General features: G+C 43.7%; 9 protein-coding genes and 1 non-coding gene across 10 annotated transcripts; 6 read left to right on the top strand and 4 right to left on the bottom strand.

Annotated features, from left to right (window-relative positions):
- The first annotated feature begins 1,142 nt into the window (after window positions 1-1,142).
- On the top strand, window positions 1,143-5,337 carry BYT42DRAFT_562165 (uncharacterized protein). The gene is made up of 4 exons (XM_051567437.1): window positions 1,143-1,421; window positions 1,502-1,711; window positions 1,820-2,235; window positions 2,336-5,337. The coding sequence occupies exons 1-4, from the start codon at window positions 1,237-1,239 to the stop codon at window positions 5,158-5,160; spliced, it is 3,636 nt and encodes a 1,211-aa protein (XP_051425020.1). The 5' UTR covers window positions 1,143-1,236; the 3' UTR covers window positions 5,161-5,337.
- A 165-nt stretch (window positions 5,338-5,502) lies between these two features.
- On the top strand, window positions 5,503-7,310 carry BYT42DRAFT_562168 (DASH complex subunit Ask1-domain-containing protein; the record flags this gene model as incomplete). Its single annotated transcript, XM_051567438.1, has 2 exons — window positions 5,503-5,684; window positions 5,750-7,310. Coding segments are annotated over 2 exons (1,616 nt in total), but the record flags the coding sequence as incomplete, so codon positions are not given.
- A 1,157-nt stretch (window positions 7,311-8,467) lies between these two features.
- BYT42DRAFT_492886 (kinase-like domain-containing protein) lies at window positions 8,468-10,593 on the top strand (the record flags this gene model as incomplete). The annotated part of the gene is made up of 5 exons (XM_051564177.1): window positions 8,468-8,625; window positions 8,716-8,812; window positions 8,876-8,929; window positions 9,063-9,307; window positions 9,420-10,593. 5 exons carry the CDS (start codon window positions 8,468-8,470, stop codon window positions 10,591-10,593), a joined length of 1,728 nt encoding a protein of 575 aa, XP_051425022.1.
- A 1,638-nt stretch (window positions 10,594-12,231) lies between these two features.
- BYT42DRAFT_492763 (uncharacterized protein) lies at window positions 12,232-12,672 on the bottom strand (the record flags this gene model as incomplete). Its single annotated transcript, XM_051564172.1, has 2 exons — window positions 12,232-12,468; window positions 12,535-12,672. 2 exons carry the CDS (start codon window positions 12,670-12,672, stop codon window positions 12,232-12,234), a joined length of 375 nt encoding a protein of 124 aa, XP_051425023.1.
- Window positions 12,673-12,739: 67 nt separating this feature from the next.
- On the bottom strand, window positions 12,740-14,265 carry BYT42DRAFT_529296 (diphosphomevalonate decarboxylase). The gene is made up of 2 exons (XM_051565388.1): window positions 14,157-14,265; window positions 12,740-14,096 (listed from the first exon to the last, which is right to left on the bottom strand). The coding sequence occupies exons 1-2, from the start codon at window positions 14,193-14,195 to the stop codon at window positions 12,909-12,911; spliced, it is 1,227 nt and encodes a 408-aa protein (XP_051425024.1). The 5' UTR covers window positions 14,196-14,265; the 3' UTR covers window positions 12,740-12,908.
- Window positions 14,266-14,663: 398 nt separating this feature from the next.
- BYT42DRAFT_562172 (glutamyl-tRNA synthetase) lies at window positions 14,664-17,242 on the top strand. The gene is made up of 10 exons (XM_051567439.1): window positions 14,664-15,245; window positions 15,308-15,380; window positions 15,435-15,472; window positions 15,535-15,582; window positions 15,637-15,807; window positions 15,882-16,055; window positions 16,127-16,381; window positions 16,450-16,610; window positions 16,666-16,735; window positions 16,806-17,242. Exons 1-10 carry the CDS (start codon window positions 14,985-14,987, stop codon window positions 17,169-17,171), a joined length of 1,617 nt encoding a protein of 538 aa, XP_051425025.1. The 5' UTR covers window positions 14,664-14,984; the 3' UTR covers window positions 17,172-17,242.
- Window positions 17,243-17,947, bottom strand: BYT42DRAFT_562174 (ubiquitin-conjugating enzyme/RWD-like protein). Its single transcript, XM_051567440.1, has 3 exons — window positions 17,755-17,947; window positions 17,579-17,682; window positions 17,243-17,511 (listed from the first exon to the last, which is right to left on the bottom strand). The coding sequence occupies exons 1-3, from the start codon at window positions 17,909-17,911 to the stop codon at window positions 17,296-17,298; spliced, it is 477 nt and encodes a 158-aa protein (XP_051425026.1). The 5' UTR covers window positions 17,912-17,947; the 3' UTR covers window positions 17,243-17,295.
- A 404-nt stretch (window positions 17,948-18,351) lies between these two features.
- BYT42DRAFT_t62 lies at window positions 18,352-18,422 on the bottom strand. Its single transcript has one exon. It is a non-coding gene; the product is annotated as a tRNA-Gly (tRNA).
- Window positions 18,423-20,300: 1,878 nt separating this feature from the next.
- On the top strand, window positions 20,301-21,675 carry BYT42DRAFT_562177 (uncharacterized protein). The gene is made up of 2 exons (XM_051567441.1): window positions 20,301-20,631; window positions 20,717-21,675. Exons 1-2 carry the CDS (start codon window positions 20,469-20,471, stop codon window positions 21,580-21,582), a joined length of 1,029 nt encoding a protein of 342 aa, XP_051425027.1. The 5' UTR covers window positions 20,301-20,468; the 3' UTR covers window positions 21,583-21,675.
- A 691-nt stretch (window positions 21,676-22,366) lies between these two features.
- Window positions 22,367-22,824, top strand: BYT42DRAFT_492933 (RlpA-like double-psi beta-barrel-protein domain-containing protein-containing protein; the record flags this gene model as incomplete). The annotated part of the gene is made up of 2 exons (XM_051564181.1): window positions 22,367-22,624; window positions 22,711-22,824. The coding sequence occupies 2 exons, from the start codon at window positions 22,367-22,369 to the stop codon at window positions 22,822-22,824; spliced, it is 372 nt and encodes a 123-aa protein (XP_051425028.1).
- Window positions 22,825-24,813: the final 1,989 nt, after the last annotated feature.

Here is a 24,813-nt window from a genome sequence, read left to right on the forward strand (position 1 = left end):
AGCCCTGATAAAATAATAATCCACGGCAACCTTTGATGTTTCGAAGTTTTGGAGTGAATTCAAGGTACTTTGAGAAAGCACTTTGTAGAACTCCGGCAACAGTTGGCCTTGCAACGAACAAGCTGAGTGGATATCGCCTACTCTGCGTTTCAAATGGCGGAGCGCGATTGCAAAGAAAAAGTGGGTCACTGCGCCATTCAATGTCAAAGCGGCTCAGGAGAATGAAAGACTTGGTGCCTGCAAGTGGTTGCAGTCGGAAAAAAAAATTAGGCATGCGGCAGTCTGTTGTGAATAATAGTCAGTTTCACTGTCAAGGTAAAAAAAAAGACAAAACAGTAATTCGTGTCGGCATAACAACTTGGAAGTCACCATCACTCCCGTAAGAATCGATGCGAAGGTGGCTTCCGTGTTGTTATGCCAATACCATTTGGTTTCTTTTTGCCATGACAATGGAACTATTCACTATCCACAACAGACTGAATAATGACTACCCGACAAAGCTGTCACCGATGCCTGCATCGGCGCGTCTGTGCTGTCGGAAAAACACGATCGTGCCCTGAAGTTATCAAAGATGGTTCCTTTTTTTTTCATTGCGGAGCAAGGGGGCCTCAAGGATATGGAAATTTTTCATTGGGTGAACGCGCTTTTAATCTGCATAGAATTTCAACGGTTCTCAGGTTGAAATCGATAACGTAATATGTCCATTTTGTCCTTGCAGCTGCCAGAACTATGCAATTAACTTTTTATAACAAGGCTAAGTATTGCCAAAGTTCATCACAGAGCTTACAATACGACTTGAAATGCTGCTGTAGCCCAGACTAATTGTAGGGACGCATCAATGATTCGGGCACTTATGGCACGGTATCAGCAGCCGCTCGCAACGTCCGTAATATCGAATCGTTACAATTGCTTTACTAACATAATAAAGCAGATTGCGATACATTTGACTGGCTTGTCAATTGCCTCTTTCTATTGCTTTGCTAAGAATGAACGGGGGCGCCGTGTATCTGATCATATTATTCCGCCGACCCGGTGACAGAAATACTGGAAACAGAAAAGGATATAAGGTGTGACACAAGAGTGGTTACAAAACTCTCTTTTTTTAAAACTCCCGTATGATTACTTTAAATTATCTTTCCATCTATTTTTATTAATAGCCCTTCATTTTTCTTTTCCGTTTTCAATTTCATTCTTCATTTTTTCTGTATTATCTTTGATCCTTTCGGCCTTGTCCCGATGAGCAATGTTTACGTATCTTTTGAGGATCAGAAAAGAGAGGATGCGGAGCTCAACCTCAAGGCAATGGGCACGCAATTGGGGATCAATCTTGGTATATCCATTGTTGTTCTAGCTGGTTTCAGCTGGCTCAGACCACGGCATTCCTTGGTCTATGCACCCAAATCCAAGTTTGCAACACCAGAGTATGTCAATGCAATTCCTTTCGACGACTATTCCAATCTCAATCTCTTCTCGAACGCTCATATATTTATGCCTACTGTAGCAAACAACCGCCTGTCATTACGCCGGGGTGGTTCGCTTGGATAAAATTGGTGTACTCGGCAACGGACGATTTCTTGATGGATCGCATCGGCTACGATGCGGTGCTCTTCTTACGCACGATTCGTCTCTTCAAGAACCTTTTATTGATCATGTCACTCCTCGGTATATGTGTCCTCATACCAATCAATATTGTCGCTACACGATTTACAGGGTAAGTTAGGGTCTCAAGATATCATGAATTCTCGCTTGGGGGAAATCAAGCGCCAAAAAAGCTTCAAAGGAAAAAAAAAATTCGATGCTAAAAATTGCTTGTGTGCAGCGATTGGCCGCCACCGCCGGGGCTTGACTTTCTTTCTATTTCAGGCATCAACTACCTTCATGGAAAGTTACGACCAGATCCCGATATCCGATGGTATTGGTCACCATTTGCAGCCACGTGGATATTTTCCATCCTCATCATTTATTGTACATACCGCGCTTCGAATGACTATGTCCGCATGCGTCAACGATTCTTTCAACAATCCAAGAGCGACAACACACTTCTCATTAGCGGGGTTCCAACCCCGATGCGCTCGGACGAAAAGCTTAAAACGTGGCTCCAGTCATTTAACGTGATCCAGTACCCTATTCAGCAGGCTCTGATAGGTCATCACAGCTCCAAATTGATCAAGTTAATCAAAGAACACGAAGAAGCCGTACATCATTTGGAAAACGCATTGGCTTCCTATCTAAATGGTAAGTTCTTCGTTGGTCTTGTGTCACACAGTGCAACCATCCATTACAATCTTCGCACGCGTTCCGTTTTATCAACTCATCTGAATTTTGCCTTTTATAGACGGTAAGCATATTTCTCAAAAACGACCGAGCGTAAAAGTTGGCGGCTGGTTAGGCTGTGGTGGCCGGAAAGTCGATGCCATTGAGTACTATACGAAGCAAGTCAGTGACCTGGATCAGGAAATCAAGCAGTCACGGCATGAAGTGAAAAAGGTAGCTCCGTATGGCTGGATAGCTTTTGACCAACCTTCGTGGGCTCATAATGCCAATCATGCACTTCAAATGTTGGCACGACGTTTGCGCAAATCAGAAGAGGCATTGAACATGGATGTCCGTATTTCGCCTCCACCGAATGATCTGATATGGTCCAATTTACAAATGGATCATCGAACACGACATATCAGGCGATGGGTGGGCCGAGCCATTTATTGGGGCTTCACATTGGCTTGGTTTATACCTATAGGTGCTTTGTCAGCGACCTCCAACGTTATCAATATCATCCGCCTGCTGCCCAACTCTCAAGAATTCATTGACAATCATGAACTGCTCATGGGTGTTATTCAAGCATGGTTCACACCGATTGTCATGGCCGCGTTTTTCTTCCTGGTGCCCCTCTTTTTTCGCTACCTGTCCCAGCAGCAAGGCTACCGTGCCGAAACCACCTTGGACCGAAAAGTGTTTCTCAAACTGTATACATTTTTCATCGTCAACAACCTGTTGGTATTCACCTTGATATCGATCTTTATCGGTATCTATGGTCAGCTCGGCGCTCTCGCACATGCAGGATCGATCAGTAACCAAGAACCCATTTCTGAATACCTTTTACAATTGGCCAAGAACATTGCCGACGTATCAACCTTTTGGATCAATTATGTATGCATTAAAGCGTTGGGCATCACTATGGAATTGGCTCAGTTACTACCTTTTATTATCATCACCTTGCGCAAATGGATCACACGACCTAGCCCTCGTCAATTGCGCGAATTTGCTCAACCGCCCAATTTTGATTACCCTCAAAACTACAATCTATTACTGTTCTTTTTCACCATCGGTCTTGTGTACTCTGCCATTGCTCCACTTGTTCTTCCTTTTGCGCTTTTGTACTTTGTCACCGCCACAGTCGTCTACAAGTACATGCTCATGTACATTTTCGTCACCAAGATCGAAAGCGGAGGCAAGATGTGGCCGGCTATATTCCAGACCATGATGATTTCCACCATCCTGTTCCAGGTGATCATGATCATCATTCTCAAACTCAAAGGCGGCGACCTTCAATGCTATATCCTGATTCCTCTTCCCGTCTTGACCGTGGTGTATCAGTATTTCTTGTACCGACGCATGCACGTGCTGGGTTCGTTTTCGAGCGGTTCAGCGATAACGGAGTCTCAGTTGGCGGTCATGGAGGAAATGGTTCCTGTGAAGAAGAAAACCACACATCACTCCTTGGCGCAGCAATTCCGTGATCCAATGCTTCACAACACTTTGTCGACTCCGATGATTCATGACGATGTGAAGCATCTTTTACCCAAAGTATATCACCACAGGTTTAGCACCCAACAACAGATCGAAATGGAAGATACCAAAGGAAACCTTGGCACGGTCCAACCATTCCAGGGCCAACGAGACAAAAATGCACACAGACTAACAGTAATGCAATTGGATGGAGGTGGTGCTATTCAATTCAATACAGTCACCGAGAACCAAGTACTGGAGCCTGAAGAAGAAGAAGAAGATCGTCTCTCCGAAGCATCTTTAGCCCGCGAATCGTTGTCTCCGAACCCATTTTCGTCGCAAAAATCGCTAGCACACTCCTCTTTGTTCCAGGAATCGTTATCGCACAACGCCACTGATGACGAATTCCGCGGTCTGGTCGTCAATGATCATGCCGAGAGTTACTGGCAACAACAGCAAAAGCGAGATACCTACGAAACCAGCGTGAAGGAGCGATATTCCAAATATTTGGAATCAGAAGAGGAGGAGATAGCCTCCATTCACGAAGCAACCGTTGGCCGACGAAAAACCGTCGATACCATGCCTATTTTGCTGAGCGAAGGGTTGCAAAGTCTGGTGGCGCCCGCTGGTACAGTTGGACCTGCGCGTCATACCGGGGAACAGCAACCACGGACAATCACGTCCGAGCTTGTGGATATCTATGAATCTTGGATACCCGAGGAAGTATCAGAAAAAAGTGAATGGAGTGATTGCGATTCCGAAGATATTCAACCATTGTCTTTGCACGAGTTTGGTGCCACCATCGATCCTATCGCCATTGCCAAACGGCAATCGGCACCGCTCCTCGTGCAAACATGGACTCAACCAACAGAAACCGAAGAACCTGCAACGGAGCATGATATTCCTACGATCCGACGATCCCGATCTTTGCCAAATTTGCAGGTTCACGCTGAACCAACCTTATTATCTGACAGCACACCGCCCCCAGTGGCACTGCAGCGACAAGTTTCAGCTCCCGTACAACGCATTGCGCATCGCAAAAAACGCCCTGCCAGTCCGTTATATACCCCACTGCAACGCAGTAAATCAGCCACAGCTCGTTATGGACATGGTAGAAAAGACGAAATAGCCCGAAATAGCGCTCTGGAGGAAGATGTGTTCAAAGCCGTGCCCACATCACTGCAGAGAAGTAGAACTTTACCCAATAGGACACAGCAAAGACGGCCTTCGTCGTTGTCCTCCCAGACTCAACTGCATCGCAGTCGCACGGTTGCTTCTTCACATACTCATCGTGAATCCAATTATCGTATCACTTACTATGACGAATTACTGGACGATCCGCATACCGATTCGGATAGAGATACATTGACAGATATCAGCTCAATAGTCAATACCACAACACCCAATCCCGAGGACGATCCTTTTCGCGGCTAACGAACTGTAATTTTTGGCATCAAATTACCTATCGCATTACTATAGATATATAAAACTTATTTATCGTAATTTTTCAATTGTCGGGTAGCCTCCAAAACCGGTTCTTCAAACAAAAAAGGTACTTTGATGGGGTCGCTAAACTTGATATTATCTTATTTACGATAAAAGTCGGTTGCGAATAGCGCGATCACTGTGCATAGAAAAAAAAGAAAAAAGAAAAAAAAAGGAACCAGGCATCACTGATTTTCAGTTGGACGACCTTTTTTCTGAATCGTCGGCTGAGTTACAAAGATTTGATTTTCTTCAGGTCACTGGGATGAATCCCTTTTTGTGTACAAAAGGACATGGCTTTTACAGATGAAGACGCGAACGCTGAATTAGAAAAACTCCAGCAGAACATTACCCTTACCCTTCAAGCTATTGATCAAAACTTTGCTAAATGCAATCAGATCGTTTCATCGAGCATTCTACCAGCCGTGGATAAGTTTGCTGAAGCCAGTAAAGGCGTGTGGAACGGTAGCAAGGTTCTTAAACTGATGTTGAACATGTTTAGTTGCTGTGATACTAATGTGGTGCAACTATGTTTTAGTTATGGCTCTACTTTTTCCAGTCACTTGACGATGGGCATGGACTGACGCGCACAGACGACGAGATCATGGGTTCCAATCGACCGCCATTAGGCGCTTCGACTATTGCAACGACACCGGGGGATCGCACAACAACCGATTTGCGCGGACGATCGCCGTGGCAACGTCTAAACAACGAAATGAGTTTGGAAGCTGTATCGGATACGTCATCATTATTACCAAGTATGACCCGCCACCGCGCATTATCACCCACATTGTCCCATTCCGATCATAAACTGCTGGGCAAAGTATTACGACGCCAATTCCATGAACATGCCTGTACACCGGCACCGTTGTCTGTTTCTGACGCATTTAGCACGGTACAACGCGCGTGCAGTGAATCGTCTTCGTCATCACGTACAGGCGATCCCACCGATCAGAATGGCTTGTCACCTCCTCGCACCATACCCTTTGGTATTTCGCCCTCGCGTTTAATAGGAACCCCGCAACGGGACGCCGCCAAGATTATCACTGAGGATCTACTGGCAGCTGCTGGAGCAGGCAGCCCGCCGTCGTCTTCATCGAATACCGGAAGCGCACGAATGATGGATCATGCGGAACATCGATCGAATAAAAGCACGACGTTATGGGATGGAAGCGCGTTGAGCAAGGCCGACGATGAGGGACGGGAACATTTTGAACAATTTATGAAGAACCGACAAGAAAGACTACAACAGATGGATCCAGAGGAGGAGTTGCAGGCAGTCTATGGTCGGTTTGTGTCACCGTATCAGGCCACGACACCGATGTACAGAAAGGCCACCACGCCCATGGTGAGCACACCGACGGTAAAAAGAGTATTTGAAAGCTACAACCAGGATTTGCGAGTATCGAAACGGCCGCAGCACGACGATGATAGCTGGCATAATGTATCCCGATCCGTAACTAATAGCGAATCAGATGAGCGGAGACGGGCACCACCACAGGATGATGATTTCGATCTTCCCTCGTTTAATCAGCCGTCATTTAGCCAATTGTCGTTACCCGACATCCCGAGCGAGCCGGGGGATGTGGCTTACGAATTCTCGCAAGCATTACCTTCGCACCGTGCGATTGCGACACCCGGAATGAGTGAAAATGGAAGTTTGAGAAGCGGTGAGTCGACGCCAAGTATGATGTCGATGGTGAGTGGCATGTCAGGTCAAATTCCTGTACGGTTCAGCCTGAAATACTTCCCCAGTTCGTTCCAATCACCGCCTGGTTCCACCCAGTTGACTCGTCTGCATTCCATTTTCGCGGATCGACCTGGTCAAGTGTTGACGATGGAGGATATCCTGACCATTGTGGAAGACGCCAACCCACCTTATAACGAACAGAATCTGATAGTCCTCTTGGACATGCTCAAACGAAAAAAGTTTATCAGAAAGACCAGCCAAGGGTGGTCCATTCGCCGTTAAAATGCATATGTACATAGAAACAACTTGTCTTATTGACTATCATCTGGGAATATCAAAGCATAATAGTACTAATAAATAACCAACTCAGGCCGTGCTTGTTCGCTTACTGATCTCTTGGAGCCAACACCAGAACCTATCATGTCAAGTTGACTAAAAGCAGAGGAACATAATTCATCTAATCTTTTTGTGCTATCTGTCATATGCTGATGCTGAAGCGCAGTGAGCCAGGTTGTCGAACGATCATATACCCAATGGATTATGCGGGAACTTGACAGAATCTCCAGGATTGACATGGATCATTTTAGGCCGTCTCACTTTTTTTTTTACGCCATCACCCATAATGTGCTCAGTGTGGTGGTAGTGAATGCTTCAAAGCCAGCATCCCATTTACCGTTTATCCACCGTATAATTTCCCTTCTCTACCGTTTTTGACGCATTCACTTATAATGAACTTGTATGCATATGCCATATCACTCATTTTTCCCAACGTTATTCTTTTTAATTTTTTATCAATGCAGATAGTGTTGTGCCTATCAAAATTCCATCATTTGTTTCATCAAGTCGCTTCTTTCATAGCAATGTTTCAGATATCCTGGTGGTCAATTTGTCTCAAACAAATGAAATAAAAAAGAAAACTGGGTAGGCATCGGAACGGTCACAGTCACAGTCAAGGAAACAGAAAGAGCATATTTAGGTCTCCATTCCCAGTAGATGTACCCTCTGATAACCTCTTTGTAGGGCTGTAATGCAATCGAGAAAAGACGGAAGATGAAATTAGTGACATAAAATCTCTGTCGTGGTTGATGTAGAGGTCAAACAATTCGGCGTCATTCAGGTCTGGTTCGAAGAAGGGGCTGGGCCCCGTTTGTGGCTGCCCTTTTTTCCTCAGAATGATGCTCCTTTTTCATTGCTTCGTATTGAAACATGACATCGTACGTTATTTCCATTTGAAGAGAAGTGACACAGTGTTGAACGATCTTTCGTCATAGTCATTTCCCTAAAAAGAAGTGAATGGCCTAAAAAAGAGGTCGGAGTCCGAAAACTGGCTGTAATTTTTTTATTTTTTTTACAGACGCTTCTTTGAGTACCTATTCTTCTTTTTTTTATTTCTTGTTCTGTCTTGCACATCTTTTTCAACCTTTTTTTTTCTTCACTCTCATGCTAACGCAAATTAAAAACTTATTCAAGCCGAAGAAACAGTCTGACGCCAAAATGAATGGTACGTAAACAGACCCAAGCCAATCGTATGCGCGTTTCATGCTCTTCAAGGGGGGCTTTTCACTGATGTTCTATTTTGGATTGTTTTTTTTAGCAGACGAAGAAGAATGGGAACGAACCGCCAATGCTGCTGTACGCTTAGTGGAAGAAGAAAAGCAGCGAAAATCCCAAATGCCGCAATATCCCGGATTAGAACGATTTGATATCATTGAGAAAATTGGCGAGTATGTGTCTCCATGGGCATTCACTCGGCCCCACCGGTCTTGTTTCAATTTCCCAATTCTTACCTTTAAATTTTTGGGGATTTCCTCTAGTGGTGCCTTTTCCAATGTTTACAAAGCTCGCGATACCAAGACCAACAAAATGGTGGCCATTAAAGTGGTTCGCAAGCGCGAACTGGATGCTTCCGATGTAAGTTACGAAATGAGTCTTTTTCGATAAATCTCATGAATGGCTCATTGACCGCTGCTGTAGATGGGTCGCACGCATTTGCATCCCAACATGAAGAAGAAGACCAAAGTCACAGAGGTATGTCTTTTTCTTTTCGATACTTGTGGATGATGTTATTTTCAGTGGAATCGATAGGCTTTGGTCTATTTTAATTTATGCCGGGTGTTGTCTGGTTACTGATTCATTATTTTTATTGGTTTGCTTTTTTTAGCGTGCAAATATTATGAAGGAAGTGCAGATCATGCGCAATATTAAGCATAACAACATTGTGCAGCTCATTCAATTCACGGAATCAGATGATTACTACTTCTTGGTGCTTGAATTATGTCAAGGTGGCGAACTCTTCCATCAAATTGTGAAATTGACGTATCTCAGCGAACCCCTTGCACGTCACGTCATTGTGCAAGTGGCACAAGGTATCCACCATCTTCATGAGGAATGCGGTGTGGTGCATCGGTAAGTCCACCATTGTTTTTTTTCTTCTTCAAGTAATACAAAACAAAAAGGAACCATTCATTGATAAATGCATTTTGTTTATTTTTTCCTTTTTCCACGGGATGCCTCTTAGTGATATCAAACCCGAGAATATTCTGTTTGAGCCTATTCCTTTCATCCCTTCCGAAAATCCCGAGAATGCATTTGACGAGGAAGACAAGGAAGATGAAGGAAAATTCACAGAGGGTGTCGGTGGTGGCGGTATTGGCGTTGTCAAACTTGCCGATTTTGGATTGTCCAAGGTTATCTGGGACAACTCCACTTTGACACCGTGTGGTACTGTTGGCTACACCGCTCCCGAGATTGTCCGCGATCAAAAGTACTCGAAATCGGTGGATATGTGGGCCATTGGTTGTGTCCTTTACACCATTCTGTGCGGCTTCCCACCTTTCTATGATGAATCCATCCGTGCACTTACCGAAAAAGTGGCCCGTGGCCAGTACACCTTTTTAAGCCCTTGGTGGGATCCGATTTCCGATTCGGCCAAAGACCTCATCTCGCATTTGCTGTGCATCGACCCTAACCAACGTTACACTATCAACGAATTCTTTGAACATCCATGGGTTACCGGAAAGCCTTTCCCTCCGCCCCAACCACAGCAGAACGCGAGCAATATCCCTGTGATGAAGAAGCAAGGTGGTGACGCACGAATGCAAGCTATCCAGAATGCGGCTGCCAAGGCCCAGCGACAGCAACAGCAGCAACAACAACAGCCCGCTTACGCTTCAGCGCTTCCTACTCCTGGAGCTCACGACCTTGATACCCCGACCACAACCCGACGAAAGGATCTCTTTTCCCCCGACGTGGCCTCTATCAAGGAAATCTTGGATATCACTTACGCCGTGCAACGTATGGGTGAAGAAAAAACAAAACATGGACAACATCGCCAACATCATCAGCTTCATGCTGTTGACAGCTACGATCAGTCATGTTCTTCGGACGAAGACGAGTCCTCTGAAGGATCCCAGGATGCATCGCCACCCAAGTCAGCGGCAGGTTATTCAAACAAGGATAGAATGGCCATGGCTGAACAATTAGCTCATGACGGACGTGGTGTGGCTGGTAATTACGGTGGTAAACATACCATAAGCCATCCACAGCAACAACAGCAATCGAATATGTCCACGCCCTTGTCCAGAAGACGCAAGCATGGATTCCAACTCGATATGGGTAATGCCACTATTTTGAAGAACAGAAAAGTCCAACCACCGACCATGAATGGAGCTCCTGTCTCTGTTCAAAACTAGAAGAAGATCGGATGTTCTATTTCCAATCTTTCGGAATTGACCGCAGTAATACGATCCCTTTCAGTGGGTATTCTAAGACTTTTTTTATCACCATTTTCCGCCCATTGTATGTACATTAATTTGATTTCCTCTATTTTTTCTTTTCTATGTTGCTTCTTTTCTTTCCTTTTTGTTCCTTTTTATTTCTTTTCTATATCCTTGAATTGTGTTTTGTTTATTTATAAAAAGTTGCATTGTATTTTAACGCACCAACAGTCCTTTTTTCATAATATTCAATTAACCTAATGATGTGGTTTGTAAACACGTTTCTATCATGATGACGTATGGTCACCATGATTCCCCTCGCCTGCCGACTGCCCTCGTCCACGTCCTCGCCCTCTACCGCCACGACCACGGGAATTGCCTCGGGAATAACCGCGGTGGTTGCCACGGTGATCGCCCCGGTAAGCACCACGTCCTCGGTTGGAAGAGACTTGATCATTCTCTGGTTTGGAGAACTCGGTTGCTGTCGCAGTAGTATCCGTTTTTAGCTCCGATGGTGGATTTACGGATCGAGGTTTAACTCTGTAATAAGCCTGCTCCGGTCGAGGTGGTCGTTCCTTTGGTACACTCGAGGGGACGGATGCATTTTCTGCAGCAGTAGAGGACGGCTTTGCGTGCGATTTCTCTTTTGCGTCACGATCATGCTTCGTAAATCTTGCTTTGTCAGATGATGGGGAAGGGTCGTTTTGCTCTCGGCTTCTCTTTGGTTTTTCTTTTTTCGTGGCCTCGGATGATGGCTCGGATGTGGTGTTGGTTGCTGGTTTCCTGGATTTCAACGGCTTTTGGGACGGATCCTTTGGCTTTGGCTGCTTTTTGACGATTTCTGACTCGTTTAGATCTTCGGTCGATATATCCTTGGGCGTTTTACTAGGTTTCTCATCGCGATTCTTTCGTGGCTTCTTTTCTTTCGTCTTGTCCTTTTGATCACTCGTATCCTTGGGAGGCTCTTTTGTTGATGCTTCCTTTCCTTTGCCCTTTTGTTGCTTCTTGCCACGGTCTTTAGCTGGCTTCTCATTCTCTTTTGCCTTTGGCTGGTTCTTCTCATGATCTTTTGCGTTTTTCTTTAAAGGTTCTTTTTGTTTCACAGGCTTATCGCTTAGTTTATCTTGTTGCTCGCTGCTCTTTGGAAGCTTGCCGGTATGACTCTTCTCCTTTTCGATTGGCGTGGTCTATTGTAAAATAGCACAATAATAAACAATTATCAGTGGACTGGTATATCTCTGCGCGATAATTAATTTTAGTAACCCACCTTGATTTTGAAAGGGACAAATGGAGGAGGTCCTTCGGTAGTGCTTGCATCATCCCCGCCACGACCAAGATAACGTTTAACAAATTGCTGTATTCCATATGGTATTTTGTTAGAAAAAAAAAAGTAGTTTGAAAAATCCATCAATAGCATAATTTTACCTTGCCGGCTCTCCATGCCTGCACCAGCTCTTGTACGTGGCCACCAAGCTCTTTCAACATGCCAGGGCCGAGTAGCAGCAGTTGTTCACGAATCTCAATGGGTTTCAGCACCAGAAATTTGGTGCCAGGCACAGAATGAAGCCTATCATTTCCTTTCAATATAGACGATCTTAAGCTACTAAATACGTTTCAAAACACGAACTTGATACAATCAACGGCGCCAAAGTATTCTACGCCTGTCCACTTCTTTTTACCGCCGTCGGTGAATGTTATTCGCAACAGTCGCGGTGCATCGGTTTGATGAGCTAATGGCATGGCGACGTTGCGCACTTCAAGCAACTGTAGCACAAGAGGACTCGGAAGTGTAGATACAGGCTGCATGTCTCCTTTGCGGAATCCTTTGGAGCTCAACTGACGTAAATCCATCTAAAGCGGCGGGTCAACATTCAGGTATTGCATTCATTCTGCTGACCCCATCTTTATAGGCCTTACATGTAATGCAGTCGCGATATAATCGTCTACGGTTTGAGTTCCCTTGTCGTCATCGAATTCATCTTCTATCAAGGCCAAGCCTTCTTCACTGAGATACCAGCCTTTGCTTTCAAATTCTGTTAATGGTGGCCTAGGCATGTTATGGTATGTGGAAAAAAAAAATCAAAGTGCATCTTTTAGCGCTGCTTAATTTTACGATTTTTATCACGGCCTGAAACCTCAACGCAACTTGCTCCCAAGGCGATAAATGTATTAGTAGTAAGGTTTATTTCTTTTTCTATTCTTCCTTGACACCCACTAGCAGAAGAAGAACGAGACAAGATGCCAATGCTAAAATAATAAAGAAACACAGGAACAATGATCGACGTTTTTTTTTACGCGAGACGCTTGGGAACACCTTCATCGTTCAAAAGGGATTCACTCTGTTCCAGCACACGGGGACCGTCGTGACACTTTGTGTGCAATAAGCGGCTGACACTGCCTTCAGGATGGACAGGAATGACATTTTCGTTGAAGGCGGAATGACCTTGTGGCTTGAATTCACCGCTCATTGATTGTTCTCCCAGAACTTGATAATGATCGTTGAAATAGTTATCGTTGTTGGATGGGAAATAGTGAGCAATGAGCTGAATAATCTCGCGCATATTTTCCTTGGGAGCGTAGATCACGGCATTTGGACCGGCGTCGTAAGTGTAAGCGGCCTTGAGCTTACCGTCAGGGGAACTGGAGTTGTACTCATGGATCAATCGAATAATGGCACGGGACGTATCGTTGAGGTAGAAGATGGGAGGATATGTGTCGAGACAGACAGCGTGGAACTGGTTCGAATCACGCATGGTCAATTCGGCAAACGATTGGAAATCCTTGCTAAGGATAGCGTCTTTCATGGCCTGCATACGTTCGGGAACGATCTTGACGCGCTCTTTCATCAGAGGGCTAGTTTGAATAGTATGCTGCATACCTTCGGTGGAAGAAGTACCCTTTTTGGCATCGGACACAACGCAGATCAAAGCTTCCAGCTCGGGCCAATGGGTTTCGGGAGCGATCTGAACTGCACGAGAATCCGAACCGTCGTCCTTGTCACCCATCTCCCAAGCGACAAAACCACCAAACAAGGAACGGCAAGCTGAGCCGGAACCCTGACGAGCGATGCGAGAGAGGTCGGACACGCTGATGGTAAGCTCGAACAACTGTGACAAAGTATACACGAGAGCGGCCAAACCCGAAGCACTGGAGGCCAGACCAGCGGCAGTAGGGAAATTGTTCTCGGAGCAGACGTGAACGTGGTAAGTAGACAAGGGTTCCAAAGGTTGGCCTTTAGCCGCCGCGTCATCTTCCATCTGCTTACGAAGTGCACGGGTTTCACGGAAACAGTTGTGCATGCGCTTATTCTTGGTAATGTCCTCTTCCTTGCCATTCAGCCAAAGACGATCCTTCTCGAACTCCTTGGCAGCCGAGATGGTGGTTTTGCTGTGAAGAATGTCCTGCGATAAAGTCACTGACAACGAGTCATTGGTAGGCAGAATGAGCTGCGTGTCGCGTTTTCCCCAGTATTTGATAACCTAACCACTCGACCATCAGGATCATTCACGGTCAACTACAACAAGGGGCCCTAAACTTACGGCAATGTTAACAGGAGCTGTACAAGTAACGGTCTTCATGATGAGAATGGAGAGGAGATGATGAAGGCGATGAACAAGAAAGACCGAAAAAGAAGGGAGGTGTCTGTGTGCTTCCTTTTTCAAACACCATCAATTTTTTTTCTTTATTTTCGATAGCCGCATCCCGAAAACAGAAGCAAAAAAAAAATGGCATTTTGACAGCTCCGCCTCTTTGCTGGTTTCTCGCCAGACCATTTCTGCTAACACTTCTACAAGTAATCCTCTATATACTCGCTATTCAGGCTCTCTTTTATGTTCGTTCCTTGAATTTAATCGCTTCTTTCCTGCTTGTTGCTACTGTTGTTATCAACTAAGGTTATCCTTATTGCTATGCAACAGCAACCTTATTTTTAGATTTGTCAGGGGTCAATATCGCCATTGGGCGGTAGGGATGATATGCACATGTCCGGCTTTATGCTTTTCATGACACTCAAGATTTTGCAATGTACCTTTTTTTTTTTTTGTTCAGGCCGACTATAGCTGAGGAACATAATGGAATGGGAAACAGAGTGTGGTTCAGAGGTTGCGGAATGGAATTGATACAAATTAAAGAAAAAAGAAAAAAGAGAGATAAGTTTTCCTCGAGCAACAAGCTCGCCAAGGCCACCGTACTAAACGATACAACTATCATATTCGTTCTTTGCAGCGGTTCATCTCTAGTCACCAACTTCGAGTGGAAGGAACGATGTTCAGCTGAAATTTAAACTCAGCGGCGCATGCCCAAAAAAGAAAAGAAAAAGTGCAAAAGGGAATCCCGTAGTGCCGTTTGTCTCATTGATCAGTTCGTCTATGCTCTTTACAGCTCGTTTATGGATCTCTCGATCCAACCGTATCGCTGTTCATTCGATATCGACCAGTAGCAAATTATATCGCTCGCATACCCTTCATTTTGCAGCAAGACGATGGCATCACACCCCTGTTCGTGTACGATTCGCGCCTAGCCCTACAGGACAACTGCATTTAGGTGGTTTACGGACTGCTTTGTTCAACTATCTTCTTGCCAAGAAAACTGGCGGTCAATTTATTTTGCGTATTGAAGACACCGATCAGGTAATGTTGCCTGCACCTCCCTGACATTCTGATTGCCTAACGCATGCTGATCGGCCCACCAGACTCGCTATGTCGAAGGAGCAGTGGAAAAGTTGGTCTCGGCCTTGTCCTGGGCCGGTATTACGTATGACGAAGGTAAGAACAATGCCTGAATGCTTACAGCATGGGTGCTTATGCAAAGGCTTTTAGGTCCTGGATGTGGTGGTCCGCACGCGCCATACTATCAGGTAAACAATAATGTCGGAAGATCTGCCATTGTACAGATTGTTGACAGCAAAATCTTGCACAGTCGGAAAGGACAGATCTTTACCGAAAGTTTGCCAATGATTTGATCGAGGTAAAAATACTCACATTGGGATCCTGGAATATGGGAGGCTGATTTGTCATATAGAATGGTCATGCATATCGATGCTTTTGCACTCCGGAACGGTTACAAAAAGTGCGCGAATCAAGACATAAAACAGGAAGAACGGTAGCTTATGATAAGCACTGTTCGTATTTGAGTGACGAGGAAATTGAAGAACAATTATCGCAAGGCAAAACTTTTACAGTTCGACTTAAGGTGAGTTTACTGGATCCAGTTGGATACATGGCATCTGCAGATGGATGGTCCCTGACGAAAAGAGTCACATATAGGTGCCTTCAGAAGGATCGACTGAATTCAAGGATTTGGTCTATGGCCAAATCCACTTTAATAACAAGACGATTGAAGATACAATCTTACTCAAAAGCGATGGGTATCCGACGTATCATCTTGCGAATGTTGTGGATGATCATTTGATGGGTATTACACACGTTTTACGAGGAGAGGTAAAGGCATTACATCTCTCAGCATGGAAACATGACCAGAGTAATAGGTAAATTAATGGAGAGCTTTTTAGGAGTGGATTGCGTCGACGCCCAAACATTTGTTACTATACAAAGCTTTGGGATGGTCCAGTCCCCACTTTGCCCATTTACCGCTGCTGCTCAATGCCGATCGCACGAAACTCTCTAAACGAACCGGAGATGTCCACGTCGAGCAATACATCGCCAAAGGCTATTTACCAGAAGCCGTCATTAATTTCGCAGCACTACTTAGCTGGCATATGAAATCCGAAGAGGAGATTTATACCATTGATCAATTAATTCAAGCTGTTAGTCCCAATTGCGCGATCATACCTGTGAAGTTAAGATCCTGATATTCATTTTTTTTTTCTTACAGTTCGATCTTGCCGATCTGAATAATTCAGGGGCTGTAGTAGACATTGCAAAACTCGATTGGTTCAACAAACATCATCTTTTGAGACGAGCAGAGACAGCCGAGGGTCTAAAAAGTCTTGTGGATATGTTGGTGCCGTCCGTGCATTCTCAATTTGGTTCAATGTAAGTGTCCATGATCTACCCATCAATGAGAACCTGTTACTCATCATTTTTGTAGATTAAAAGACAGGGATCAAGCGTATCGCGGCGATATGGCATATTTAACCCGCGTGGTCGAAACGATCAAAGTAAGACGGAGGGTTTCTCACATAAAAAACGAGCAGGCGTTTAATGAAATTATGTGTGTCCACTTTCTAGGATCGAATCCGTAATATTCAAGATATCCCACGATTATGCAGCTATTTCTTTGTTGATCCTGATTACACAACTGCAGCTGCAAAAACTTTCAAGAAGAAACTGAAAGCTCCTGCGATCCAACTCGTTTTCTCACCAGAAACCCAGCAACAACTTTCTACAGTTGAACCATTTGATGGGGCGACTATTAAACAATTCCTTCACGAAACAGCAGAGAAGCAGAACGTCAATCCCAACCACGTTATGATGGCCATGCGTTACGCTGTGACCGGTACTCAGGTCGGCGCTGGAGTGGCAGATACAATGGCAGTACTTGGAAGACAAACATGCATCGATAGAATTACAACAGCTAAAGCACACCAAGTTTAGATCATAGCTCATCCCTCAATAGATGGAAAAACATACATCCATTTTCCATTGACCATACAAAAAAAAAAATGCAACATTCTTCTCATCAACATGCGTAATATCTCTTTTATTCTCCCCATTTTGTCTATTTGTTTGTTACTGCGTATAACTGGGTATACATTCGAATCAAGTTTTCATAGCCCAACATATCTTGGCAACGCAAAAGATTGGCGGCGTCGCAGTTCAATGGCGACGATGGTTCGGGATTGGTCAGCAATAACGAAATGGCCAGCACTGTCGATTTTAAGGTCCAAGCTGGAGACCAAGCTGTTTTGAGAATATCCAAGCAAATTTCACCCGTCTAAATTGAATTGCATGAACGTCAATGGAGAATCTTCCAAGCTGCCGGTCTCTCTGAATGAACTTACTTTGAAATGGATGTTGGGATGGCAAATGGTAGTCTCGAACTGAATGGTGGGAGGTTGCATAGGGTAGGTGGTAGGAATTTGGATGGAAAGATCGAATACACCTCCTAGAGTTAATGATATTGAGTCAATAAAGCGTCCTGACGTAAAAAACGAAAGGACCATGCAGCGCTCTTTACCTTCATAAGGTGTATCCTTGAGTCCTGCTAATTTCGCCTTCCAATGCAGCAAATCGTCGTCGTCCACTGGAGACAATTCAACAATCTCGGGGTGAGTTGAAGATTCCCGATCAAAGTCCCTTAATTCTTTTAATAATCGTCGAGAGACACTATCCATGGGCGAGACAATAACGATGAAAGAGATCAAAAAAATCACCGCTGCTGCATCATTTCACTTTGGCGGAGAAATCGATTGGCTCGATCAGATCACGAGACTTTGTGAAAAACATCAGAAACGTCAATTCACTAGTCTTTTGGTATTAACGTATATCGTTTCACGTTACCCCACATCTTGGAAAACAGGATATACTAATAAGCAACCTTTACTCATATTGTTGAATTTACGAATCAGCAATAAGTACAAGAATTCTCGATGGTCTTAGATCGAGATTTCACATTAATCTGTTCACATGCCAATATTTTTATTTCCTGCCTACAAAAAGGCGAACAAGCATCTCCATATTACATTTTATGTTGCGGAAACAAACGGGAATTACAAAGCATACAGGCAAGTAAAAATAAAAAAGAAAAAGATAAATAGGACGAAGAACAAAAGGATGCGCGAACCGGGAATCGAACCCGGGCCCTTCGCGTGGCAGGCGAAGATTATACCACTTAACCATCCGCGCTCCGATGGAATCTTTATTTTGCAATATTCTGATAGTCTAGTACACAATCACGTGATCTCTCCAATGAAATGTCCGGAATTTCACAGTGCGCTAACATTCAAAAGAGGGAAAGGCCTGTAAGTGCTTCTTTTTCGTCAAGCAGTAGATCTATCTTTTTTAATCATTTTTACCTCTGCCTTCAGGTTCTGGCAGTCTAGTCTACAGCTACTGTAGCTGGATAATGGGAGTACCTTATCTGATATCGCAGGTATGGATAACCATTGCGAATATATGAATAAAGGAGAATGATCTTTTGTTTTCACAATAGTTCGTGTTTTTCATAGCAGTCATTGATATCCCCCTCCGTTCCTTCCCGCATAGAATATGCTGGATTTAGACCGCTTTGCTGGATATTTTAATGCATTTCCGAGAGTACTTTAATTCAGAAATTTCATTCAATATATTTTCTTGAATAGTTGAGTTCCTGAATATCCTGTTTTACAGTATTGACGTATTTGTTTACCAGTAAACCTGTCATTTAATTTCATAAAAAAAGATACGGTGAATAATAACGTACACATCCCATATCATCTGATCTTTCTTACCACTAAAGACAATATTCTTTTTTTGTTTTGACTGCGCAGTGATTCGATAACATCGACCAAGTAATAAAAATCCAAAAGCAAAAAACCAACCGAACACAGACTGCAACTGTGATATGCCGACATTCAGCGCTTTATTTAGCCCAGGACATTAATCTTGCGAAAAAGGTAGCTCGATGAAAACACGACAGTTGACTGCGATAATGTTCGTCCCCAACCTGCTGGCCATTCGAATAAAAATTGTTGTCCTTGGACCCCTAAGACCACTTCTCCAATAAATTATAACTTTATGCGCAAAAATAGACTTCCCAATATGACGATGTGCCAAGCTTCATATTTCCAAGTCTATTTTAATAGGTGTTGTCAACGATAGGGATGATACACCCAATTCACGATGCTATGTACCATAAATAGGCGGATTCTTGCCAAGGCGTGAGAATCGTCCCGACGACGGGTGCCGAGATCTTGCTGGAATAAACCTCACCAGGGTATGAGATATCAAGCAGCAAGTTGCTTTGCAAAAGAAGACTGAGGTCTCTAAAACTGGCCAAGAATAAAAATAAAATAAAAAATAAAGGAGGTTTCGGCTGACAACTCCATGAGATAATATACGCATAGAACATAAAGGTATACCGGGAATTGACATTTCTCGCTATCTCATCATAAAAGATGTAGTGCGGTTTATTTCACATTATGGGTTCGCGGCGCGTTCAGCAAGGTGGCCATCATTTTTTTAAGCCTCAAAATATTTTGGATTATTTGAACGCAAGGCAAAATAAATCAATGGTCAACAACTTCAGCGATCCAACCATATCAACTTTTGAGTATCTTCTTCGCTTTTTGTTCAAGGAACTTGAGTATTTTTTTTTCCTTTTTTTTTCACTGAGAATATCCCAAAAAGGTGGCTTGACTTTGAATTTTCTCAGAGCATATTATTTTGTCGATGGTTTGAATCACAGAATAGGTGTTAACGAATCTGTGGGTACTTTGTATAATCCCTCTTTGTCCTCACTGGCTTCCTTGGTATAAAAAACAGTATAACAGATAGTACGAAGAAATAATGTTTAAGCTGAAAATCAAAAGGAAATCTTTAAACGATAGATTACTGTTGACGGACTTCATTGATTTTTGCGAATGTCGTGCCTGTGGCTTGTCCATCTCGAGATGGAAAAAGAAGCACGGTTTTTTCTGGCAAAGCGTGAATTTCATAGTGTGCCGTTTCATGTTCATTGTAAAAATAAAACCAAGATCTCTTACAAGCATTTTAGGAGCCTATGATTGGATGAGGGCATTACACAAAGAAGGGAATCAGAACACGACAATGTGACACGAGGAGTATTGTTCAAATTATCGAATTTATTTTTGCATTTGTCTAGGCGTGCTTTACTTTCTTTCTCCACCCTTCCCATTCCTTCACGATAGACTCCCTAATTTTATTTCTTGAAAAGATACCGTCATCGAAACGATGACCATACGAAAACAAGCTCTCGCTTCCCTGACCATCCTTCCTCTTATACCGTCCATCACTGCGTTTCCGTTATGGCACAAGCGTGCCGTCCCCACTGAATCCAACGCTTCAGCAGATGAAGCATCATCAAAACATGAAGCGAGTCCAAAGAATGAATCCAGTAAGAATACGAGAAAAAAGCCTAACGATTGAGAATAATCATTCTTCTGTATGATAACTAATGACTCATGTTTTCGGTCGGTTAGAAACCACAGCAAGTCCATCCAAAGATCCTCAGTGGCTCAACGATACATCGCAAAGCGTTACTGCATTTCCTCCAGCGCCAAAGAAGACTCCTTCTACATCCAGTTCACCTTCACCTACGTCACGAGCTTCTTCTACGTCGTCCGCTTCGTCTACTTCACCAACATCGTTCGCCAGTTCTCCAAAGTCTCGCGCACCGAGTACTCCAGCCATTTCGCCTTCGTCGACGACACCGACGTCTATTTCCGCCTCGCCTTCAAGCAGTCTTTCACCAGAAACGGAAAAAGCCGGATCCCAAAATGGTGGTGGATTATCAGGAGGCGCTATTGGGGCGATTGTCGCGGTGATAGTCATTGTTCTTTTGGGAATCTTGGCTTTCATTTTTATTCGTCGACGGCAATCGAAAAAATTACAAGAGGGCCGTGCTGCTCGTCCAATGAGTAGCGTGTCTTCGTCCGGTTACCATGGTGCATTTTCGGCCGCTGCTGCTGGTTCAGCAGCCCAACCCAATGTCGCCGTGGCTATCACTACGCCCGTCGAGGAAGATAAAGCCGCAACCGAGATTTGGAAGCAACCGCCGTTGGGGACTTATACGGTGGTTTCCACGTATACACCCACGTTAAGTGACGAAATCGTTATCCACGTCGGCGACCAAGTGCAGATTTATGAAGAATATGACGACGGTTGGTGCTTAGGTGCCAATCTGAGTCGCCATGGTGAACGGGGCGTGTTTCCAAAACACTGTGTGCTACCGCCCACACCGCAAATGATCCCGTTACCTCCGAGCACATCGAGCTTGGCTATTTCCTCGGATGATAAGTCCAAGCATAGTCGTCTAAGCTCACTATACACCGAAGCACCGCATTAAGAAAACAAAAGAAAGACGAAAAAGAGTTTAGATCCATTTTTGTTTATCCTTGTTGTTTTCATTCCCCATTATTGTCATTTCATCCAAGCCCCCAATTAAACTTTTTTTTATTGTTTGTTTTGCAAATTGCTTTTAATTGGTTACATGTTGTCAATTATTGGCAGAAAAAAAATTGATGAGACCCGGATCATGGCATCGAGACTATCCCATATTCAAAAAAGAGAAAAAACAATGAACCCCATTCGTGATCAAAAAAAAACTTCCGCCTTGGCTCACCTATGTGGGTCGTCCGGCGTCTCAACTCCGCCAGCCACGTTTCGATCTTGAGAAGAGTTCAGGAGCAGCAATAATTACATTATCAAACATTATCCGCCACACAACCTACTTGAAACCGGAGCTAGCATCTTTTTGGGATAGAGACGAGTACAGTCGGGAGAAGAAAAAAAAAACTTCGCCTCGAAAGAAAAAAGGAGTGGACGAATCTCGAACAGCATGTCCCAGCACCTCATTTTCAGTATAAAATAGTGGCACTTTTGGTTCACTCTTTCTTCATCTTTATCTTCTTTTTCGCTTTCTTTTTATCCCAAAAAAACGCAGGTCGTTTTTAACGCATACCCCGGTCTTCCTTTACTTGATTCTGTAACTTTAGTGTGTATTTTATATACTTGATTCCCCTTCCTTTCTTTCAGCGTCTTTTTGTCTGCATCTTTCCCTTCTTCCTTTCACCTGATATTCTCCCTTTCATCCTCTTGTAACCTACATCATGAACTGTATCCAACGATTGATGACCCTTTTCTTTGCTCTTATTGTGCTTGGCCAGATTTGTGCTGCTGCGCCTATTCTGGAAAAACGTTCATTTAGCGGTGATGGCACTTTCTACACTGTGGGTATGGGGTCCTGCGGCACCGACGATAGTAACGAGGACATGGTGGCTGCATTGAATGCACCACAAATGGGATCCAGCAGCAACCCGAACAACAACCCCAACTGTGGTCGAAAAGCTCGAGTCAAGGGTCCCAAAGGCTCGGTGACCGTCAAAATCGTAAGTTATCATGACCACGAGTATCTGCAAAATCCGGTTTTTTCATTAATTCAAACTCATCATCTTTTTTTTTTCTTTTGCTGCAGGTTGACACTTGCCCTCCTTGTAAGAAGGGTGATCTGGATCTGAGTCCTGCTGCTTTTGCAAAAATTGCAGATATGAGTGAAGGACGTGTGAGCATTAGTTGGAACTGGGCGTAGAAATGCGGAACGGGATCCTTGCCATCGATCCTTTCTTTTTTTTTTTTTTTTTGCTAACTTGCTTCCCCTTGCAAATGCAAAAGAGGCCTACCGCATCAACGAAGAACTGACTCCTTTGTTTTATTTAACCATCGTATTCCAATTTTGTTTTCATACTGATGTATCACTCCTCTCTTCCGTGTATTTTTGCTTTACTTCTCCCTCTGTCACCATTTTTCATCCTCCCATTCAAGGGAACAAAACTGTACTGTACTAGATAAAGAAGAACTTTTGATCCTTTGCCTCAATAGACGTATTATATTTTAGAAGTGTTCTTTTTCTTTTCATTGTTGGCCCGAACTTCATGAAAAAAACGAGAACTTGCTAAATGAAATTTCATTTGTTATCTGGGTATTAACAAAAATCGACCATGTTTGTGCAACCTTGTGAATGGCAACAGCATTAGGTTAGCGTCAATTTATCGAGTCTGTGATACGTCTCAAAGGAGCATCATGGTTTGGCTTTAATAAATCATACTACTCAGAAACTGCAGACTGTCAAATTTAGAAACTGCAAATGTCGGCATCACATCTATTGCACGTTCGTCGCACATTGAAAAAAAAAGTTTTGCGGCATAAACTGTGCCTCGACCTATTTCCGAAAAAAAAAATCATTTCGAATGTGCCTAGTTCAAGGAACTGGATCTCTGATTCAACTCATCTCCTGGTTTCATACACCAACTCAACCTTTGCACTGCGGCGAGATCATACCACGACCGCGATGGTTTATGATATGCATGTGCCATAACTTGCGTGCGGTTGAGAAGTGCGGAGAAAGTGAGATATTTTTTCTCCATGGATACAGAAGATCGCCATCAAGCCTACAATATAAATATACTTATGCGCTGCCTTGCCTTGCAGATTTGCAAGGTAGAAACTGCGGATGGATGCAACAAGTTGCCTAAGAACTTACGAGTCCATTATGTGAGTAGTGCGAGACAATCAGATCCATCGCCTCATCGACTCGAGAGAACAATAACACAGAAATTGGAGTGTTCAATTGGAGCAAACAAAAAAATTAAAAGAGAAGACAGATGACACATGCACAGATGTGACAAGCTTATTTTTCATTGTCAGAGATATTAACGCATTCTTTGTATGCCGCTATGTGGATGCGGAAAACTTCCAAACCTGGAGAATAAAAAAAAAAAGTAGGCATATTACTGCCATGGCCTACATTAAGCTACAATAAGGCGTACTAATCATATGAATGGTGTCATTTAACAACGAAGTGCTGCATTGTTTCACTGTTACAGCAAGTTTTATGCTTCTTAATTGAATAAGAGCGGTTTTGCACTTGCAATATCCAAAGACCCTTCATGAAAAGCATCTTGTTCATTGTATGAAGGAATATCCACGCTAATGTCACACTTTACACGCTTTAAGCATGCTTTAAGGAGAAGACAGTTATAGTCCACGAAAAGGAACTCTTGTGGTACTACAAGAACAGGATGAACGCTTGTTGATTTTGGCTTGGTCAAAAAGTACATGACTGTGACTGTAAAAAAGCCAAACCGTGCTCTCCGTAAAACCAGCTTTTCAATGGTTATTCAGCCTTCGTACGTCCATTGGCTCATGTGCACGTATTTATAGACTCCATATGCAAGAATTATATTGGATACCTCCGCATCTAGCTTTAGGATTGACTTTGTTTTATGACATGTAACGCGCGTACTATGCATTATTTTTCATCCCAGAGCAGATCGATTCTTCTGGTTTCTCCTGAAGAAAACAATGCCAATCGATCGCATAGAAAAAAGGCGCGCCAGACATGAATGGGGCTGAAAAAGAATTCCCTGATGAAAGAGCTCCGCATTTATTCTTTACTATCTTGACGGTAAGTATACCTCATCATGATCATCATGATTCAGGCGGCCAATGAGCGATCGATCTCGTAATTCTGGTGGGGACCCCGGGTTCACTGGATGCTTCACCCGTTACTTGTCCTGAT

The sequence above is a fragment of the Radiomyces spectabilis genome (genome assembly GCF_025331425.1).
Source record: "Radiomyces spectabilis strain NRRL 2753 chromosome Unknown BYT42scaffold_4, whole genome shotgun sequence".
In the NCBI taxonomy this organism is placed as follows: Eukaryota; Fungi; Mucoromycota; class Mucoromycetes; order Mucorales; family Radiomycetaceae; genus Radiomyces; species Radiomyces spectabilis.

What these genes read in the sequence shown, in the direction of transcription:
- BYT42DRAFT_529296 (XM_051565388.1), bottom strand. Translation starts at nt 14,195, where the DNA reads ATGAAGACCGTTACTTGTACAGCTCCTGTTAACATTGCC. An exon ending in CAGCTCCTGTTAACATTGCC is followed by an intron (nt 14,097 to 14,156) that starts GTAAGTTTAGGG and finishes TCGAGTGGTTAG; the next exon opens with GTTATCAAATACTGGGGAAA.
- BYT42DRAFT_562172 (XM_051567439.1), top strand. Translation starts at nt 14,985, where the DNA reads ATGCTCTTTACAGCTCGTTTATGGATCTCTCGATCCAACCGTATCGCT. An exon ending in TTGCCAATGATTTGATCGAG is followed by an intron (nt 15,583 to 15,636) that starts GTAAAAATACTC and finishes TTTGTCATATAG; the next exon opens with AATGGTCATGCATATCGATG. An exon ending in TTGATCAATTAATTCAAGCT is followed by an intron (nt 16,382 to 16,449) that starts GTTAGTCCCAAT and finishes TTTTTCTTACAG; the next exon opens with TTCGATCTTGCCGATCTGAA.
- BYT42DRAFT_562174 (XM_051567440.1), bottom strand. Translation starts at nt 17,911, where the DNA reads ATGGATAGTGTCTCTCGACGATTATTAAAAGAATTAAGGGACTTTGAT. An exon ending in CAAGGATACACCTTATGAAG is followed by an intron (nt 17,683 to 17,754) that starts GTAAAGAGCGCT and finishes CATTAACTCTAG; the next exon opens with GAGGTGTATTCGATCTTTCC. An exon ending in ATCCCAACATCCATTTCAAA is followed by an intron (nt 17,512 to 17,578) that starts GTAAGTTCATTC and finishes AATTCAATTTAG; the next exon opens with ACGGGTGAAATTTGCTTGGA.
- BYT42DRAFT_562177 (XM_051567441.1), top strand. Translation starts at nt 20,469, where the DNA reads ATGACCATACGAAAACAAGCTCTCGCTTCCCTGACCATCCTTCCTCTT. An exon ending in GAGTCCAAAGAATGAATCCA is followed by an intron (nt 20,632 to 20,716) that starts GTAAGAATACGA and finishes TCGGTCGGTTAG; the next exon opens with AAACCACAGCAAGTCCATCC.
- BYT42DRAFT_562165 (XM_051567437.1), top strand. Translation starts at nt 1,237, where the DNA reads ATGAGCAATGTTTACGTATCTTTTGAGGATCAGAAAAGAGAGGATGCG. An exon ending in GTCGCTACACGATTTACAGG is followed by an intron (nt 1,712 to 1,819) that starts GTAAGTTAGGGT and finishes GCTTGTGTGCAG; the next exon opens with CGATTGGCCGCCACCGCCGG. An exon ending in ATTGGCTTCCTATCTAAATG is followed by an intron (nt 2,236 to 2,335) that starts GTAAGTTCTTCG and finishes TGCCTTTTATAG; the next exon opens with ACGGTAAGCATATTTCTCAA.